The sequence below is a fragment of the Scyliorhinus torazame genome, chromosome 13 (assembly GCF_047496885.1).
Source record: "Scyliorhinus torazame isolate Kashiwa2021f chromosome 13, sScyTor2.1, whole genome shotgun sequence".
NCBI lineage: Eukaryota > Metazoa > Chordata > Chondrichthyes > Carcharhiniformes > Scyliorhinidae > Scyliorhinus > Scyliorhinus torazame.
This window is the reverse complement of record NC_092719.1, coordinates 177,203,031-177,220,787: the sequence shown is the minus strand read 5'-3', so window position 1 is coordinate 177,220,787 and position 17,757 is coordinate 177,203,031. Positions and strand designations below refer to the sequence as shown.

Below are 17,757 nucleotides of genomic sequence, written 5' to 3'. Positions count from 1 at the left end.
TGCTGGGTAAATTATTTTTTTAAAGTTTGAGTTGGCAAATTTATTGTTTAGGTTTTGTGTTAAATTCTCCACAGTTAACTAAAAATATATCTATTGTTTAACATTGTTAATATAAACGTTTGCCCCCTACCTACTTTGTGTAGGGCTATTTTAGTGACTCCTGGAACGTGTTTGACTTCCTCATCGTTATTGGCAGCATTATAGACGTCGTACTTGGTGAACTTGATGTGAGTACTGTACCTTCCCAGAAACCATTACTCCTTCCTTCTAGTGCTTCACTAAAGTTACCACTGGACAAGTCACAAACAGTTGTTTTTAGGATATGAATAAGGGCTTTCAAAACCTGATTTATCTCATTTTATCACTTTCCTTTTCTAGAATGCAGAAGTGGAAAATTTCAACAAAAAAAACAGGCGTAGCTGTGAAAGCATCTGTCCTTTTTTGGCCTTGATGTGTAAAGCTCCACTTTTATTATTCTGTATAGCTCAGAATATGATACAATTTCAGTCAAAATTTTGAAATTAATCAGGTTAGTTTAACCGCAATGGTTGCTTTAAACCATAAAATAAAAACTCTCATGTACTGGACTGTGCTTTGTATGGTCAGGTGCACCGGCTGCCTGAACTTCTGGAACATTGAGCACCAAAAGGACACTGTTCCCCTTATGGGTCTATTTAGGTTGTGTTGTAAATAATCCATTGAATAAAAGTATAAACTAATATTATAGATTCAAGTTTTCATAAATTATTTGGGATATTTAAGTGGATTTTAATCAAGCAGCGCGATACTTCTAGTTATATTTAATTAATATGATTGAAACAAAGTACAAACATTTCAAATAAATAATTGAAGCCTGGAATATCTAGGTAATTTCTTTTAGCCCATTCGTGACAGTTAACTTTAGAATTTGAAGTAAATTATTTTACAAGAAAAGGGCAGTTGATTGAAAAAAAAATACTCATGCTTTCACAGTGATGCAAAATACAGCCAAGTTTACTTGGGTTGTACCTGTATTTGTGTTGTAACTCTGGACTCTCTTGTTACTTTTTTCTATTGTCTTTTCTCATCCCTTTCTGCTCCTATCGAATGTTTACATTCACAGCACTATTTCGCTGATGCATGGAACACTTTTGATGCCTTAATTGTTGTTGGTAGCGTCGTTGATATTGCTATCACAGAAGTTAATGTAAGTAAAGGCTATCAATAACTGCACCTCCAATATTAACCTTGTTCCTATATCAAGACATCTTAATATATAGAGGTTCCAAGTCTGCCGTCTGTTAAAATTTGTCTTCATTTTAGCAGTGAGTTTTTAATGTTTGGACAAATGTGTTATACGTCAAGGAAAATTCAAAAGAATAACTCTAACACTGAATATTTATTCAACATTCAGCTAGCTATCTGATATTTAAAAAATATAGCTCTTTGTGATCACAACCGACTGAAATATTTGATGTGCTCTGCTTATCACTCCAAGTTTGTACATTTTGATTGAAATTGCTAAACCAGTTGTGTTCAGGTGCAGCAGATGCCTGAGAGGATTCATGATTGACAGTGTTCTAACAGTATATTCCTACCCCAATGAATTGAGGGATATTATAATATCAATCCAAATCTTTTAAGTAAACCATACTTTTCATTATACTCCCTAGCTAGCTGTTTTAAAAGGCATTATTACAGTTTAAAGCTTTTGCTGGAGCTTGTGTAGTCAAGCTACAAAACATGGATAAGAAATGAAAATGTATTTTTCAAAATGACTTTGCCATTTATGTGGTGAAACTGCAGTGCAATGACAAGAGTGCTGAAACAATTTTGCCATTTAAGTCATCAAACATCTCTTTTAATACTTGGTACTGCTAGTTCTCTGTTAGTATTTAATCCCGGCTGTAAAGAAAACTGAGAAAAATGTCAAAACTTCTTTGTGATAACGTTTGTAGTGCAGTGCCAGTTTCCTACAGCAATGTGAAGAAGGCAGTTTCTAACAATTCCTGAATGGAGGATGCTTGATAACTCCCAAGAATGGCAAATGAATAGTTTGTAGGATATATTCAGAAGTTTGAAAATCCAAATTTATTCAGCAAGACTTTTTTACATTGCCTGCCAAAATAAATGAATTGTACTTTACAATATTCTGTATTCTCTAAAATGTCGTAAAGCGTATTCTGAAACTAAAAAATGAACTTGCTGTCTTTAGTTTTGACATTTAATAATTGAAAACTCACTGCTAAAAACCTTGAATAGAATTAGTTAAACCATTGTATTTTTCCTATTTGTCCAGGTTGCCCTTCCATTTGGTAAAATGCAGACTGACACTATGACGTTAAATAAACTGTGGGTGGTTCAAAATTATCATCAAAATGTACTCCTTTACAAATTTCTGTTTTTCCTCACAGTAGCATGACATAAATTCTTTATTGGCAGATGCTTTATACCCTGTTAAAACTATGGGTAAGAATATCCCCATTAGTTCACTGAAAACTGCGCAAATATTGTTGCAATAATGATTTTTTTCTTGTTTTAGATCATATCAGTTATAGAAATTAATTAATGTTTCCTTTCATTAAATGTAATCCAAGACTGTTATTCTGTCTACAGCGGTATAAAATGTCACCCATTTAGATTTTACATTTTTCATCAGTATCTTGGCGACCATGCAAATAGATTGTGATTGTAATTGTATATTCAGAAGATAAGCTGATCGCAAGTTCATGAAACAATTAGTAGATGGAAAATAGGAAAAAATGAGAATGCTGGAAATACACAGTAAGTCAGCAGCTGGAAATGGAAGATCCATAATAATGTGAATATAACCTTTCCTCAAAGCTAAGTTTATTTAATGAAAGTAAATGAACAATAAAATCCCAATAATATTTTAAGCCAAAACTATAATGAATTTTCTAATTCTCCTACATTATGTCCATTATTTTTTCTAGAATCTTGTTGAGGCAAGTATAAGAACTCTGGTTCATGACCTTGTAGCACCATGCATTTTTGTTGAAACTTTTTGTAATCTTTATTTACACCGTGTTTCACAGTTGAATCACTTAAATTGTGGTCATCCAAATTTTCTTTTCTCATTTAGTAACAATTGAAATCTGCAATCTGCCATTTATTAAAATAGCATTTGTAATATATATCCACTGTATACTTTATTTTTTAAATTAGTTTGCATGTTAAATAATGACAAAAGGGACGGAAACTTAATTAACAAATTAATTTTTATGGACTTGGTTAAGCAAAATGTTGAGGAAGCCTTTAAACACCTCTAGAATGTCCTAAGAAACATTTTCCATCAAACTTTGTGTATCAATACAGCTGAACAAAACCATGATTTTTATTTGCATAATGCAAAGATTGCTATTTTTGGAACAATATAAACCACAGATGACACATGTATTAGTTTAGACATTTCAATACTTATTAGTACTGCTATATTCTGAACGTAAAATGTTTGGCATAAAGAGGAATAGTATATTATTTATAGAATAAATTTGTTATTCGATTGGTAGAATGGGTTTTAATGGCTAACATTGAGAAAAGGTTCATTTTCCAACATTTGTAATTGTTAGCGAAGAGATCAGTATGAATGTAAAATGGTTTTCATGTTGACATTTATTAAAAGGCTAAGACTGGCGAACAAAAATATATTCCAATGTATTTAATTACTTCCAATGTTGAGGTTCTATTTCATTTTACAAGGTGAAGGTGAAAATTTGGTTGACCATAATTCCTACAGATTTTTTGCACTGGTTTTTCTGCATGATCACTTGGACTGCGTAAATAGACAAAATAAAACTAGGAATAAAACCACAATTTGTTTTTAATCACAACTCACTTTTTTTGTTTTATCAAATGCCAATACTGCTCAAGTTCCAGGTGTTTAATATTTGAAACAATCACCGTGCAGTATTAGGAAATTTAAACCTCGGGATAAAGCAGCACAATCACAGAATTGTTGCTATCTCTCCAATTCTGGCTTTTCACTGTGTAAATGTATGATCTTCAACTCCTCATAAATAATCAAATTATTTCTTATACAAGGGCGGCCATTGTACTGTATGTAATGCCTACTGAATACTCCTTGGATGATTATAAGGAAGGAATAGCAAAATATGAATAGCCGTGATGGTCACAACCACAGACAAAGTATTTCTATGATGTGGAGTAGCCGGCGTTGGACTGGGGTGAGCACAGTAAGAAGTCTTACAACACCAGGTTAAAGTCCAACAGGTTTGTTTCAAACACTAGCTTTCGGAGCACTGCTCCTTCCTCAGGATTCACCTGAGGAAGGAGCAGTGCTCCGAAAGCTAGTGTTTGAAACAAACCTGTTGGACTTTAACCTGGTGTTGTAAGACTTCTTAAAGTATTTCTAATCACAGAGGAGTTTCTCCTGACATCAGTTAGGTACATCATGGAGCAGTTATGCAATTTCCCTTTCTGAAGCCCCTCAATTTTCTTAGGCATAGCTCACTCAATCGTCCTTGGTCTATTTCCATATTTCCTCTTGTATGTTCAAACTTCTTCCAGATCAATTCCTTTGAAAGATAATAATACACATGGCTAAAAGCTACATTGCTGAGTAAACACTTCTTATTGATAAATTTGTCCGATTAGTCGAAACTCTGGGGCGTCATTCTCCGACCCCCCGCCGGGTCGGAGAATCGCCGGGGGCTGCCGTGAATCCCGCCCCCGCTGGTTGCCGAAGTCTCCGGCACCGGAGATTGGGCGGGGGCGGGAATCGCGCCGCGCCGGTTGGCGGGCCCCCCCGCTCGATTCTCCGGCCCGGATGGGCCGAAGTCCCGCCGATAAATTGCCTGTCCCGCCGGCGTAAATTAAAGCACCTATTTACCGGCGGGACAAGGCGGGGCGATCTGACCCCGGGGGGTGCCCCCACGGTGGCCTGGCCTGCGATCGGGGCCCACCGATCCGCGGGCGGGCCTGTGCCGTGGGGGCACTCTTTCCCTTCCGCCTCCGCCACGGTCTCCACCATGGCAGAGGCGGAAGAGACTCCCTCCACTGCGCATGCGCGGGAAACTGTCAGCAGCCGCTGACGCTCCCGCGCATGCGCCGCCCCGAGATGTCATTTCCGCGCCAGCTGGCGGGGCAACAAAGGCCGTTTCCGCCAGCTGGCGGGGCGGAAATTCCTCCGGCGTCGGCCTAGCCCCTCAATGTTGGGGCTCGGCTCCCAAAGATGCGGATCATTCCGCACCTTTGGGGCGGCGCGATGCCCGTCTGATTGGCGCCGTTTTGGGCGCCAGTCGGCGGGCATCGCGCCGTTTCGGGAGAATTTCGCCCCTGATGTGCATTTGTAAGTGATTATGTGTGAAAGCTCCAGATTGTTAGAATTATGGACTGGATGTGGAAAGTTCTATAATCTGTGAGGGAGTTCTCTCTGCTGTTGGGAAGATAGTGCAACAAAAAGATGTAAAGATTGCAATATGCAATTAATCTGTGACTGTTCCTTTCAATGCAGGCAAATTTCATACTGCTTGCTTATAACCATGATCATAGTATGCAACCAGTGTTACAATTATGTTTTAGGAATTTATCTTTTGATTTATAAGATTATATTTTAGGATTGTAGCTTTAAATTTAGGTAAATGAAGGGGGTTGGGTGATGTTATAACCTGCCTACTGACGATTGGCTGGGGACTAATGATTATCCCACAATCCTATGGGAGTATGAACTTCCCCAATGAGGGGGGCGGAGAAACTCCTACTATAAATAAGCTGGCCAGTCCAGGAACCAAGAGGAAGGAGAAGGTAGCAAGGGAAGTTACTGCTACGACTATGTATATATTGTTATAGTAAATAAACTTTATTATTTTGAATCCTTAAAACTCGTGCTGGATTCTTCGGGGCCTTTACAAAACTGGCGACGAAGGTAAAAGTGAATAGCTGTCTACACTGCTGAAGCCACCTCCCTGGATTTTTGTTGGATACAGGTTGGAAGTTGTTTTCTATTATACCATGCCTCTGTACGGACGTTTGGATGTTTTTGATGCTGCGCTGGAAAGCTGGAACCAGTACACGCAACGGATGCGTTACTATTTCCGGGCAAACAATATCACTGAAAACGAGCGCCAGGTGGTCATATTGCTCACCGCCTGCGGGCCGCATACGTTTGGGGTGATTAGGAGCCTTACGTACCCAGCTGCGCCGGACACCAAAACGTTTGACGAACTTGTGAATATAGTGGGGCAACACTTTAACCCAACCCCGTCCACGATAGTCCAGCGTTACCGGTTTAATACCGCTGAGAGGACCCCTGGAGAATCCCTTGCCGATTTTTTATCCAGGCTACGCGGGATTGCGGAATACTGTGACTATGGTGAGACCTTGTCAGAAATGTTACGCGACCGTTTGGTTTGCGGTATTAACAATGCGGCCACCCAGAGAAAGTTGTTAGCGGAGCCAACATTGACTTTTCAACAGACAATACAAATAGTCTTGTCCCGAGAGAGCGCAGAGCGAGGAGTACAGGAGCTACAGGGAATGGAAGTGCATGCCTTGGGGCGAAACCCTTTCCGCCCAAAAACGTCCCCCCGCACTCCTGCGGTACCTTGGGCGAGGCAACGACCAGACCGACGCCAGTGGCCATCGGACATTCCTCCCCGAAGGGAGCCTTCTCCAGAGCCAATGGATGAGGAGCCATGTCCGTGTCAGACTTGTAGGCGCCGACCCCGTCGCGGACGGCGGTCCTGGGGACGCCAGAGGCGCCGTCGTTCCGACCGAAACTGGGACCAGCCCAGGGGCCGTAACTGGGACCAGCCCAGAGGCCGTACCTTCCATGTGGATGAACCTGCGGCGACCACTCCTGAGGACGTGGAGACGGAGGACGACTGCCTGCAGCTGCATTGTGTGGCAGCTCCCCGTGTGGCCCCCATTAAGGTGACAGTACGGGTCAATGGCCACCCGCTGGAGATGGAGTTGGATACTGGCGCAGCGGTCTCCGTGATCGCCCAGAGGACATTCGACCGCATCAAGCAGGGTATACAGACCCTTACACTAACTGACTCACAGGCCAGGTTGGCCACCTACACGGGGGAACCACTGGACATTGCCCCCTGTTGTCTATGGATGCCAGGAGGGGCGTTTCCCACTTATCGTAGTGCGTGGCCATGGGCCCAGCCTGTTGGGTCGGGACTGGTTGCGCCATTTGCGGTTGCAATGGCAGCACATCCTCCAAACAGTTTCTGGAGGGTTGACTGAGGTGCTAGGACGATACCCAGAGGTATTCCAGCCTGGTCTGGGGAAAATAAAAGGGGCCGTAGCCCGTATCCAAGTTGAACCAGGAGCCACACCGTGCTATTTCCGGGCGCGCCCAGTGCCTTACGCTTTGCTCGAGAAGGTAGAAGGGGAGCTCACTCGTTTGGAGAGTTTGGGTATTATCAGGCCTGTCCGTTTTGCTGACTGGGCAGCACCAATTGTGCCAGTAATGAAGCCAGATGCCACAGTTCGCTTGTGTGGCGACTATAAACTTACAGTGAATACAGTTTCCCGACTCGACCGATACCCAATGCCTCGCATAGAGGATCTCTACGCGAAACTTGCAGGCGGACTCTCATTCACAAAATTAGATATGAGTCACGCCTACCTGCAGTTGGAGCTGGACCCTGCCTCCCGACCATATGTAACAATTAACACACACCGGGGCCTGTATGAATATACACGGTTGCCCTTTGGAGTATCCTCTGCCTGCGCAATTTTTCAACGTGTTATGGAGGGCATTTTGAGAGGTTTACCACGTGTGGCTGTCTACCTAGATGACGTGTTGATTACAGGGACGTCGGAGCAAGAGCATTTGGAAAATCTGGAGGCTGTCCTTAAACGCCTTTCGGAGGCTGGAGTCCGTTTACGTCACACAAAGTGCGTATTTCAGGCAAAAGAAGTAGTCTACCTAGGTTATCGGGTGGACCGCGAGGGTCTGCACCCCGTCGCAGAGAAGGTGCGTGCAATTCAACATGCCCCCACCCCGACTGACACTTCGCATCTTCGTTCTTTTCTCGGTCTCGTAAACTATTACGGGAAGTTCCTCCCCAATCTGGCAACTACGCTGGCCCCCTTACACCTGCTGCTAAAGAAAAATCACACCTGGGTTTGGGGTCAGCCGCAAGAAACCGCTTTCCGGCGGGTAAAGCAACAATTGTCGTCGTCTGGGTTACTAACCCACTATGATCCGGGAAAGCCTTTGCTCGTCACATGTGATGCATCCCCGTATGGTATTGGGGCTGTCCTGTCCCACAAGATGGAGAACAGGGCCGAGCGACCGATAGCTTTCACCTCCCGCACATTGACTGCAGCGGAGAAGAAGTACGCGCAGATCGAGAAGGAGGGCCTGGCAGTGGTTTTCGCGGTGAAACGCTTCCACCAGTATGTGTACGGCCGCCATTTCACTATCGTGACTGATCATAAGCCCCTGCTGGGACTCTTCAGAGAGGATAAGCCGATACCGCCCATTGCTTCTGCACGGATCCAGCGCTGGGCTTTGTTGCTTGCTGCATATGAGTATTCTCTGGAGCACAAACCAGGTACGCAGATAGCAAATGCCGACGCACTGAGCCGATTGCCTTTATCGACCGGCCCCATGTCGACCCCCACGACCGGTGAGGTGGTCGCAACCCTAAATTTTATGGACACCTTGCCTGTCACGGCATCACAGATCCGTGAGTGGACCCAGACGGAGCCAGTCCTGTCAAAGGTTCGGCACACAGTCCTGTATGGTGGGCAGCATAGACAGCTCCCAGGCGAGTTACGGGCATTTTCCTCCAAGCTGTCAGAGTTCAGCGTGGAAGACGGCATCCTCTTGTGGGGGACGCGTGTGGTTGTCCCGGAAAAAGGCCAGGAGCTGATATTATCAGACTTGCACAATGGGCATCCGGGCGTGACCAAGATGAAAATGTTGGCCCGGAGTTATGTCTGGTGGCCAGGCCTCGACACCGACATTGAGAAGGTGGCCCAAAACTGCTCCCTTTGCCAGGAGCATCAGAAGCTTCCGCCGGCCGCGCCCCTACATCACTGGGAATGGCCAGGGCGGCCTTGGGCACGCTTACATGCAGACTTCGCAGGCCCTTTTCAGGGATCCATGTTCCTCCTACTAATTGACGCCCAGTCCAAATGGCTGGAGGTGCATAAGATGCAGGGGACAACGTCCTGCGCAACAATTGAAAAAATGCGTTTATCATTCAGCACGCATGGCCTCCCCGAGGTGCTGGTCACGGATAATGGCACTCCATTCACGAGTGAGGAGTTTGCTAGGTTTACAAAGATGAACGGCATCCGCCATATCCGCACTGCCCCTTACCACCCGGCTTCAAATGGGTTGGCAGAGCGTGCAGTGCAAACATTCAAAAGAGGCCTAAAGAAGCAGTCTTCCGGATCAATGGACACGAGACTGGCTCGGTTTTTGTTTACGTACAGGACCACCCCCCATACAGTGACTGGGGTAGCTCCCGCAGAACTCCTAATGGGCCGGAGACTTCGCACCCGCCTTAGTATGGTCTTCCCGGACATTGGCGCAAAAGTACGCCGCACACAAGACCGGCAGGGACCGGGATTGTCTCAGCATCGTCCGATTCGGCAGTTTGCGCCCGGTGACCCAGTATTCGTGCGGAATTTTGCTGGTGGTGCCCAATGGGTTCCTGGGGTAATCTTTCGCCAAACGGGCCCTATATCGTACCAAGTGCAAGCCCAGGATCGTCTCCAGCGAAAACATGTAGACCACGTCCGGTCCAGAAGATCATCCCCGCAAAAGATTCCCCGCCCCCGGAGCTCAGTTCAACAGCGGAGCGGCAAAGACCAGAAACAAAGGAAGGTAGTCCTCCAAATCTTCCACTGGTGCCTCACTCAAAGCCTGCGCAGGTCATGACGGGACCGAATGGGGACAGAGACGCTGACATGACGGAGGCAGCAGACTCTGACTCCGAGATGGAGACACAGGATGAATCAGAGGGGGAATCCTCGGGTCCACAGGCCGTGGATGTACAACCGCGCCGTTCATCACGGAAGCGCCGGTCTCCGTCTCGTTATACGCCGCCTGATCCAGCGCCGCGTGCAAATGGCGTCCGGCCTGCGGCCAAACGAGTTTGACGCCTTCCTTCGCCAGGGCCTACAGTGGATTCCTTGGACTTTGGGGGGGGAGGGATGTTATAACCTGCCTACTGACGATTGGCTGGGGACTAATGATTATCCCACAATCCTATTGGAGTATGGACTTCCCCAATGAGGGGGGCGGAGAAACTCCTACTATAAATAAGCTGGCCAGTCCAGGAACCAAGAGGAAGGAGAAGGTAGCAAGGGAAGTTACTGCTACGACTATGTATATATTGTTATAGTAAATAAACTTTATTATTTTGAATCCTTAAAACTCGTGCTGGATTCTTCGGGGCCTTTACAAAAGGTGACCTGTTCCAGAGTTTGCCTGAAAATAAACCTGGGTGGTTTGATTGTAGAGATGAAAGGAAAACTAAGATTGCTTTACTGAGAGGAAGGTGTGAGGAATTTACATATGGATCTTCTGGTCTGCCAATGTCGAAGCCTGCCATGGGTTCCCTGGCAGCAGGATTGGCAAATTATGTGAGTTGCCATCTTTGGCAGGACCGGAAGATCCATCCGACAGCCAGTAGTGAGACACCTCTGCCTTGGGAAAACCCATCGTGGGGAGCTGGAAAATTTGGGCCATGGAAATAATGATCACAGTCTCTGAGTATACCATGACTAGACCCGGAATCTCCCAAAGCCCCTGGATATCAAGTTGTAAACAGTGTAGCTGTACACTATTTATTTACTTCTAAGATGAAAGGAAATTGGGATGAAAGGTAACTAATTAGCATTTCTGCTTAGATTCAAAGCTGATGTGTTTCCTGTTGGAAGAGGGTGCAGGCCATTTTTTAGGTTAGGTCATGGGCTTCCTTATGAACCCATAAATACGACATACGGTGATTTGAAGTTTTGACTTGCATGTTCTTCAGCCACCTGAGAGGTAGAGAGAGCAAAAGATAAAATGCTGAATAATATAGTTCACCAGACAGAACATGAATGGGAGCCCATTCTCAAAATGAAGACCAAGTTTGTTATGATTTAAAGGAGGCTGAAAGATTTCCCTGGTTTGGAAATATTTAGGGCACGATCTACCGGCCGCCTTGATCTCGAGTGAGAGTGCAGCACGGCTGGTAGATGTCGGGGGGGGTGCCTCCTCCGGGCTACCCAACTGCCTTTACGCCGTACGAGAGATCTACACAGATATGGCGAGGCATTGGAATCAGAATCCCAGCCAAAATGGCGTGACCATTTAGGGTTTAAACCACTTAGGTGAGCTGACCCAGTGTCTAATGGCTTCCTGGGATCTACGGGCCTCCCCAGGGTGGCCACAGCTGCGCTGTTCTGTACTGGTCCGTGCAAATCTGGGCCAGGCGAATTGGTAGCCGGGGGGGGGGGTTGCTCACAGCCCATCTGAGACCCCTAGGTTGCCAGGAAGAGGGCAGGGTGGCCTCCTGGCCCTCCCCCTTCAATGTGGACATCTTGGCACTTTCACCCTGGCATTGCCAATGTGCCTGGGTGGCACCGAAAAGCCAGAAGGAGCACTCCCAAGGTGTCAGGGTGGCAGTGCAAGGGTGCCTGGGTGCCAGGGTGGCATTGTCAAGGGTCAGGGCCCGAGAGGTGCTATGCCCATGAAAGGAGGGTGGAAGGGGGTATGGAGGGTGGGGGTGCAGGGCAGGTAGGAAGGGGCCTTTGGGGGAATGATGGGTACGGGCCCTAGAAGGGGGGGGGTCTGTAAAAGGGTATGGGAGGCCTGAAGAGGGGGGCCCGAGGGACTCCATAGTGGTGTGTCCTCATTTGGTGGGGGGGTTGGTAGAGTAGTGATTGGGGCACCCTTTCAAAATGGCGGCCCAATCTCAGTTCAGCTCCCCATTGATGAAAACATTTTTGGGTGGGATATTCCGGCCCCACGACAGTACACGGTTTTCCGGCGGCGAGGGGTACAGTTAATGGGAAATCCTGTTGGCAACAGCAGGACCAGTAAAACCCACTGGCAGGCCACTTCCAAAAAACACTCTAATATCGCACCCTTAATTATTTTTACACCTCAGAGGTGTCTCTATTTGGAAGTGCCCTCGCATTCTCAGTGAACCTTGGTGCATGTTCTTCACTCAGTCTGCCATTTTGCAGGCCTTGATGCAGGAGATGAATGGAAACAGAAAGGTACTGTATCTGCAGGAGATGAGAAGACCCTCTCTATTGACACTGCAAAGGCTGCGGGAGCAGGTAACCATCATGGTCAATGCCAGCATTCTTGCTCTGAGAAGCCTGATAAACTCACTTGAGTTGTCAATCTCAGTAAGTACACCTTCAAAATGCTATATCCTTAAAAATGAACCACTAGCTTCACATACTTCTGTATTCACCACCTCCCATTCATTCACTTACAAAAAATCTCAATCAACCATGGTTGATACCTCGTATTCATTAGTTAAAGTACACCCACAGTCAGCACATCTCACATCTTGTCCAGACTGCCTGTGATTCAATATGGCAGACATATCCAACATCGGATTGAATTTTCTCAGCCCCATCATGACTTGAAAGTTGGACGACGGGTGGGGGGGTCATGAAAATAGGGGGAAGCCAGGCTGGAACAGCTCTCTGATGCATTCCCACCACTGCACTAGTTTCTTGGGTGACCTGGGAACTGGATACCCATTGCACAGAGGTTGCAGGCAATTTACATAGTTACGGCCTAAATTAACGACAGTTTTACGGCACTGTGAGCGCTTTGTCCACAGCCGACCAGCCTTCCCCCAACCATTATGGACACCACCAGCCCCATCTAGATGACCCCCCCGAAGCAGTCAGAAGGCCATCAGAGCTGGATGTTCCATCCGCTAAAGAAGGAATTGTGGGCAGTAAAGGCACCCCTTGCAGTACGAACGATCCAACTGGAGGAATATCTCTTCAATTGGAGGGACCTTCTGCCTTCCTCCCCTTTAAAATATTTAATTATGTTTACATCTCTGAGGGTACCTCCATTTTGAGGTATCCTCGCACTCGCACTCACAGGCCTGCCTCTGACCCTGTGATTGGTCTGGCAACTTTGGGCGCCTTCCCAAAATGAATGTGGAGACAACCAATTGGGAGGCCATTTCCGAGATGTTGAATTTTGTGAGCTTGGGCACCCATTTGTTCTCCACTTTGTTGTTCCATATCTTGTGGAAAAACTGCTGCACCATAGTCACTGACACACTTCCCTCTCTTTTGAAAGACAAGATGGTGCACAACGGTGAGCAGTATTTGGTTCCATGTCCTCATCCTGAGGAGGAGACAGTACACACCATTATTGGAGCAGCATTGATTAAGGCCATGGAGTGGCTGGGCTGAAACCATTGAAGGTGATAGTATGCTCATACCTAATTCTCCTTCTGACATCCCACATTCCATAATCTCTTCTGATTTACAAACACAGATGGTCCATGCATAAATCTCTTCCTTACCCCCCTCACCTCAACAGAATGGTGCTTTCGTGCATTCTCCATGTAGGCACCGAGGAACCGCAACTTGGCCAGTGGAAGAAGAAGAGATTAATGATGAAGAGACTAATGATGAAGATACACAGCTCAGATGTTGACACTATGTAATTTAGAGAATAGCTTAGAAATAGGATCTGCGCATGGTGAGACATTAGGCAAAAGTGGCCAGTAATGAGGGCAAGAGGAATGGACAGCGCAAGTGGCGGCTCGCCAGAGGGTGAGGTTCACACATGAGTTCTTCTGAGGACTCAGCTGAACACTTTGATCTGTTGCATACAGAAAAATGTGATGGCGAAGCACACACAAATGTTTGAAGCATTAGTAGGCCTGTCAGAAAGCCTCCAGTCACTGCTATTAAGCATGGAGAAATCTAACACCAATCTTGCCTGTGATGCATGCTCTGGAGATCCAGAGTGACCCGTGCATTAGATGCAGTGGTCTGCTCAGTGACGTTTTATATGGCAGCATGTCTCATCATATACATGCTGTATGGGTGGGTTGTGCACTAGAGTCATGAGCCAGGTTTCCAGTGGATAGCTCTTGTCATCCAATAGCCACTGGTTTATTATGGTGGCTCAGACGCTGATGGTACACAAAATAGGCACAGAAAAAAGACATCATTACTGTTGCCATGATACCGGTCATATACCTACATCAGGTGGGCATTGAGTAGAAACACTCCGGTTGTGGTACACCTATGAAATTGCTTGCAACATCCACAATGGCAATGGCATCCTTTACTTTGCGGGGGATTGCTATCCCGGCGATGCCATTTGCTCGTTCACCTGCTTCTTTCCAGAAAGGGAATGTGATCTATCCCCTTTCATAATAATAATAATTAATAATAATCTTTATTGACACAAGTAGGCTTACATTAACACTGCAATGACGTGACTGTGAAAAGCCCCTAGTCGCGCCTGTTCGGGTACACGGAGGGAGAATTCAGACTGTCGAAATTACCTAACAGTGCGTTTTTCAGGACTTATGGGAGGAAACCGGAGGAAACCCACGCAGACACGGAGAACTTGCAGACTCCGCACAGACAGTAACCCAAGCCGGGAATCAAACCTGGGACCCTGGCGCTGTGAAGCAACAATGCTAACCACTGTGCTATCATGCCGCCCATTAAAACTGGAGCATCAGTAACCTCCCTTATATAATAGTGATCAGTGAACTGTGAGATGTTTCATGCACCAGCCTAGAAGGAGCCCAAATAAACACATTCAAGGTTACAGTCACCTTTGAAACCACAGCATGGCCACCTTCTGACTGCTCTGAGGCCGTTGGCCTGCCTGCAACAGAATGCAGATTTCAGATCTCCTAGTGAAATGGAGATATCTCACCGACTGTGTGTAATTTAACCCAGCCCATGGGAGCAGGCTGGAAAGTGGGGGATGGTCAAAGAGTCAGGAGGGAAGATGGGGTAGCAGCTGGTTGTACAGATCCCTGTCACATTCCCAACTTCCTACATTCAATCAGACATGGGGGAAGGTTGAGGCCGAATTAAGGACCACTTAAGGGGCTCATGCTGCTGCTCATCCTTTATCCCATTCAGTAAAATACCAGTGGCTGGAGAGCCCTGCACCACTTGGGGAGTCCACCTACCAAAATCTTGCCGATTCCCTGCAGGTTGGGGAATGCAGGGTCCCTCTTGGTTGGCCCTTGGATAGTACCCCACTGTCAATGGCTACCCTGTTGTAAACCTGCCTCCTCCACTCCACTTCCCTCAGAAACAACCCTTCCTTCCTCACTCAGGCCCCGGCGAGCCTGACTCACTTACTTGCATTCTAGGGCCTCCTCCACGGTGGCTGTCATAATATACACACAGGAATATGATGGTGTACAGATAGGCAGTGATTGACACACAGGATGACCAGTGAACACACAGAAACAGCAGCCAATCGCCAGACAGGACACGACCACTATAAAGCCAGAGGGCACTAGTTTTCCCGCTCTCTTGGGATCCAGCCTCTGAGACAGTCAGAGCCAGTGAGCTGCAACTAGAACATACACCATGTGGTAGTAAGATAGTCTGGTCAGATTAGCCTCAGGTCTCCAGTCAAGTCAGCATAGTGTCAACCCACAGTTAAAGTATGTATGATAGTTAAGAGTTCAATAAAATCAAGTTGCATTTCTTCAAGTGCTGGCAGCCTGTCTCTCTCACTGCTGCAGTAAATGCAGTCCTCACAGACCCGGCATTCCCAACACATCAGTGGCTAATCCTGGCTGGCTGCAGTGCTGGTGGCATGGCCACTGTGCTGTTGGGACTGAATAACTGCTGGCTGTCTGACTGACTAGCATATCCTGGATGTGGAAACTTTGCCCTTAAAGGGGCAGAAGCTCCAACATCAAGCCGTCAATTTCCTGATAGGTGTGGTATTACATTGAGGTTTCTGGAAACATCTGTGGTGAGGTTGCCCCAGTGCTTCTTGCTGAAATTGAGGTTGGAAATTGTTTCCTGGAAACCTAGAGTACATATAACCTCCGAGTAATAGCCTTTCTCTGTGTGCTTCTCTTTCCACGAGCAGTTTATTTTCCTCTGCGTCACCTCTGCTTATTCTCCCTGTCATGCTGCAGGGCAAGGGAGAATAGAGACTATAGTTAACAGAATTGCCTGTCAGTGGCAGTCAACTGAAAGTTGTTGCTTGAATAAGTGTTAATTACTGGAGCAGGAAGCTGATTTAGCAGTTGTAACTTGAGTGTGAGCCCAGTGCCAAAGTTAGAGATTAACTTGGAGAAGGAGGGGGAGGATCCAGTTGCCTTGGTCCAGGTAACTAATGATATAGATGAAACTAGAAATTATGTTCTGCTGACCGAGCTTGAGGAGTTAGGATCCAAACTAATGTTACCTGAGCCACTATTGACAGTGAGTCATGCAGATTAGTAAATGAAAAGACTGGTGTGGGTGGAAGGAGTTTTGATTCATGGGGCACTGGCATCAGTATTGGTGAAAGAGGGAGCTATTGAGATGGACTGAAATTAAACTGGGCTGGGATAAGTATCCTGGCAAATCATACAACCAGTGCTATGGATAGGGCTTTAAACTCAAAGGGTGGGAAAGAGGACAGGTGAAGGGAAATCCTGAAAACTAAAGAGAAACGTTGAGGCAATAGAACATAGAACATACAGTGCAGAAGGAGGCCATTCGGCCCATCGAGTCCACACTGACCCACTTAAACCCTCACTTCCACCCTATTCCCGTAACCCAATTACCCCCATCTCACCTTTTTGGTCACTAAGGGCAATTTATCATGGCCAATCCACCTAAGCTGCACGTCTTTGGATTGTGGGAGGAAACCAGAGCACCCGGAGGAAACCCATGCAGACACGGGGAGAACGTGCAAACTCCGCACAGACAGTGACCCAACGGGGAATCGAACCTGGGACCCTGGCGCTGTGAAGCCACAGTGCTATCCACTTGTGCTATCCACTTGTGCTACCGTGCTGCCCAATGGAGCAGTGTAGACATTTGGGAAAAGACAAGCGGAGCAGGACAGGAGAGACGGTGAATTTAACAATAATAGTGCATCAGCAAACAAGATCGTGCAAAATTTGTTTTTTTTTTTTTAATATTTATTCAAATTTTTCAACACATTTTCAACAAAACCCCCCCCCCAACAAAAAGAAAGAAACAAGAACACAACAATCAGAAATTATACATTGGATTTCCCCCATGCACAATAACCCCCCATATAACATTTAAAAACACAAATAGGGAAACCCCTCCCCCCACCTTCACCCAAACGCCACCCCAAGAGAACTCCCCCCCCGCCCTTGGGCTGCTGCTGCTGCTGACCTCCTCCTAACGCTCCGCGAGGTAGTCTAGGAACGGTTGCCACCGCCTGAGGAACCTTTGCACAGACCCTCGCAAGGCAAACTTTATCCTCTCCAGCTTGATGAACCCTGCCATGTCATTGATCCAAGCTTCCACACTAGGGGGCTTCGCATCCTTCCAAAGTAGCAAAATCCTCCGCCATTCTACCAGGGCGCAAAGGCCAGTATACCGGCCTCTTTCTCCTCCTGCACTCCCGGCTCGTCTGATACCCCAAATAATGCCAATCCCCAGCTCGGCTTGACCCGGGCGTTCACCACCTTGGACATAGTCCTCGCAAAACCCATCCAGTGCCGGGCATGACCAGAACATATGGACGTGATTTGCCGGGCTCCCCGAGCACCTCCCACATCTGTCCTCCACCCCCAAAGAACCAATCAACCTCGCCTCTGTCATGTGCGC

General features: G+C 46.6%; 1 protein-coding gene across 1 annotated transcript in view; it reads left to right on the top strand.

The window, feature by feature from the left end:
* The window catches only part of cacna1db (calcium channel, voltage-dependent, L type, alpha 1D subunit, b), a 1,216,201-nt gene that overhangs the window by 979,205 nt on the left and 219,239 nt on the right, over positions 1–17,757 (top strand). Inside the window, exons 31-32 of the mRNA XM_072472487.1 lie at positions 144–227; positions 1,103–1,186. Of these exons, the coding sequence (XP_072328588.1) occupies positions 144–227; positions 1,103–1,186 (168 nt within the window). The remainder of the gene's footprint in view (positions 1–143; positions 228–1,102; positions 1,187–17,757) is intronic.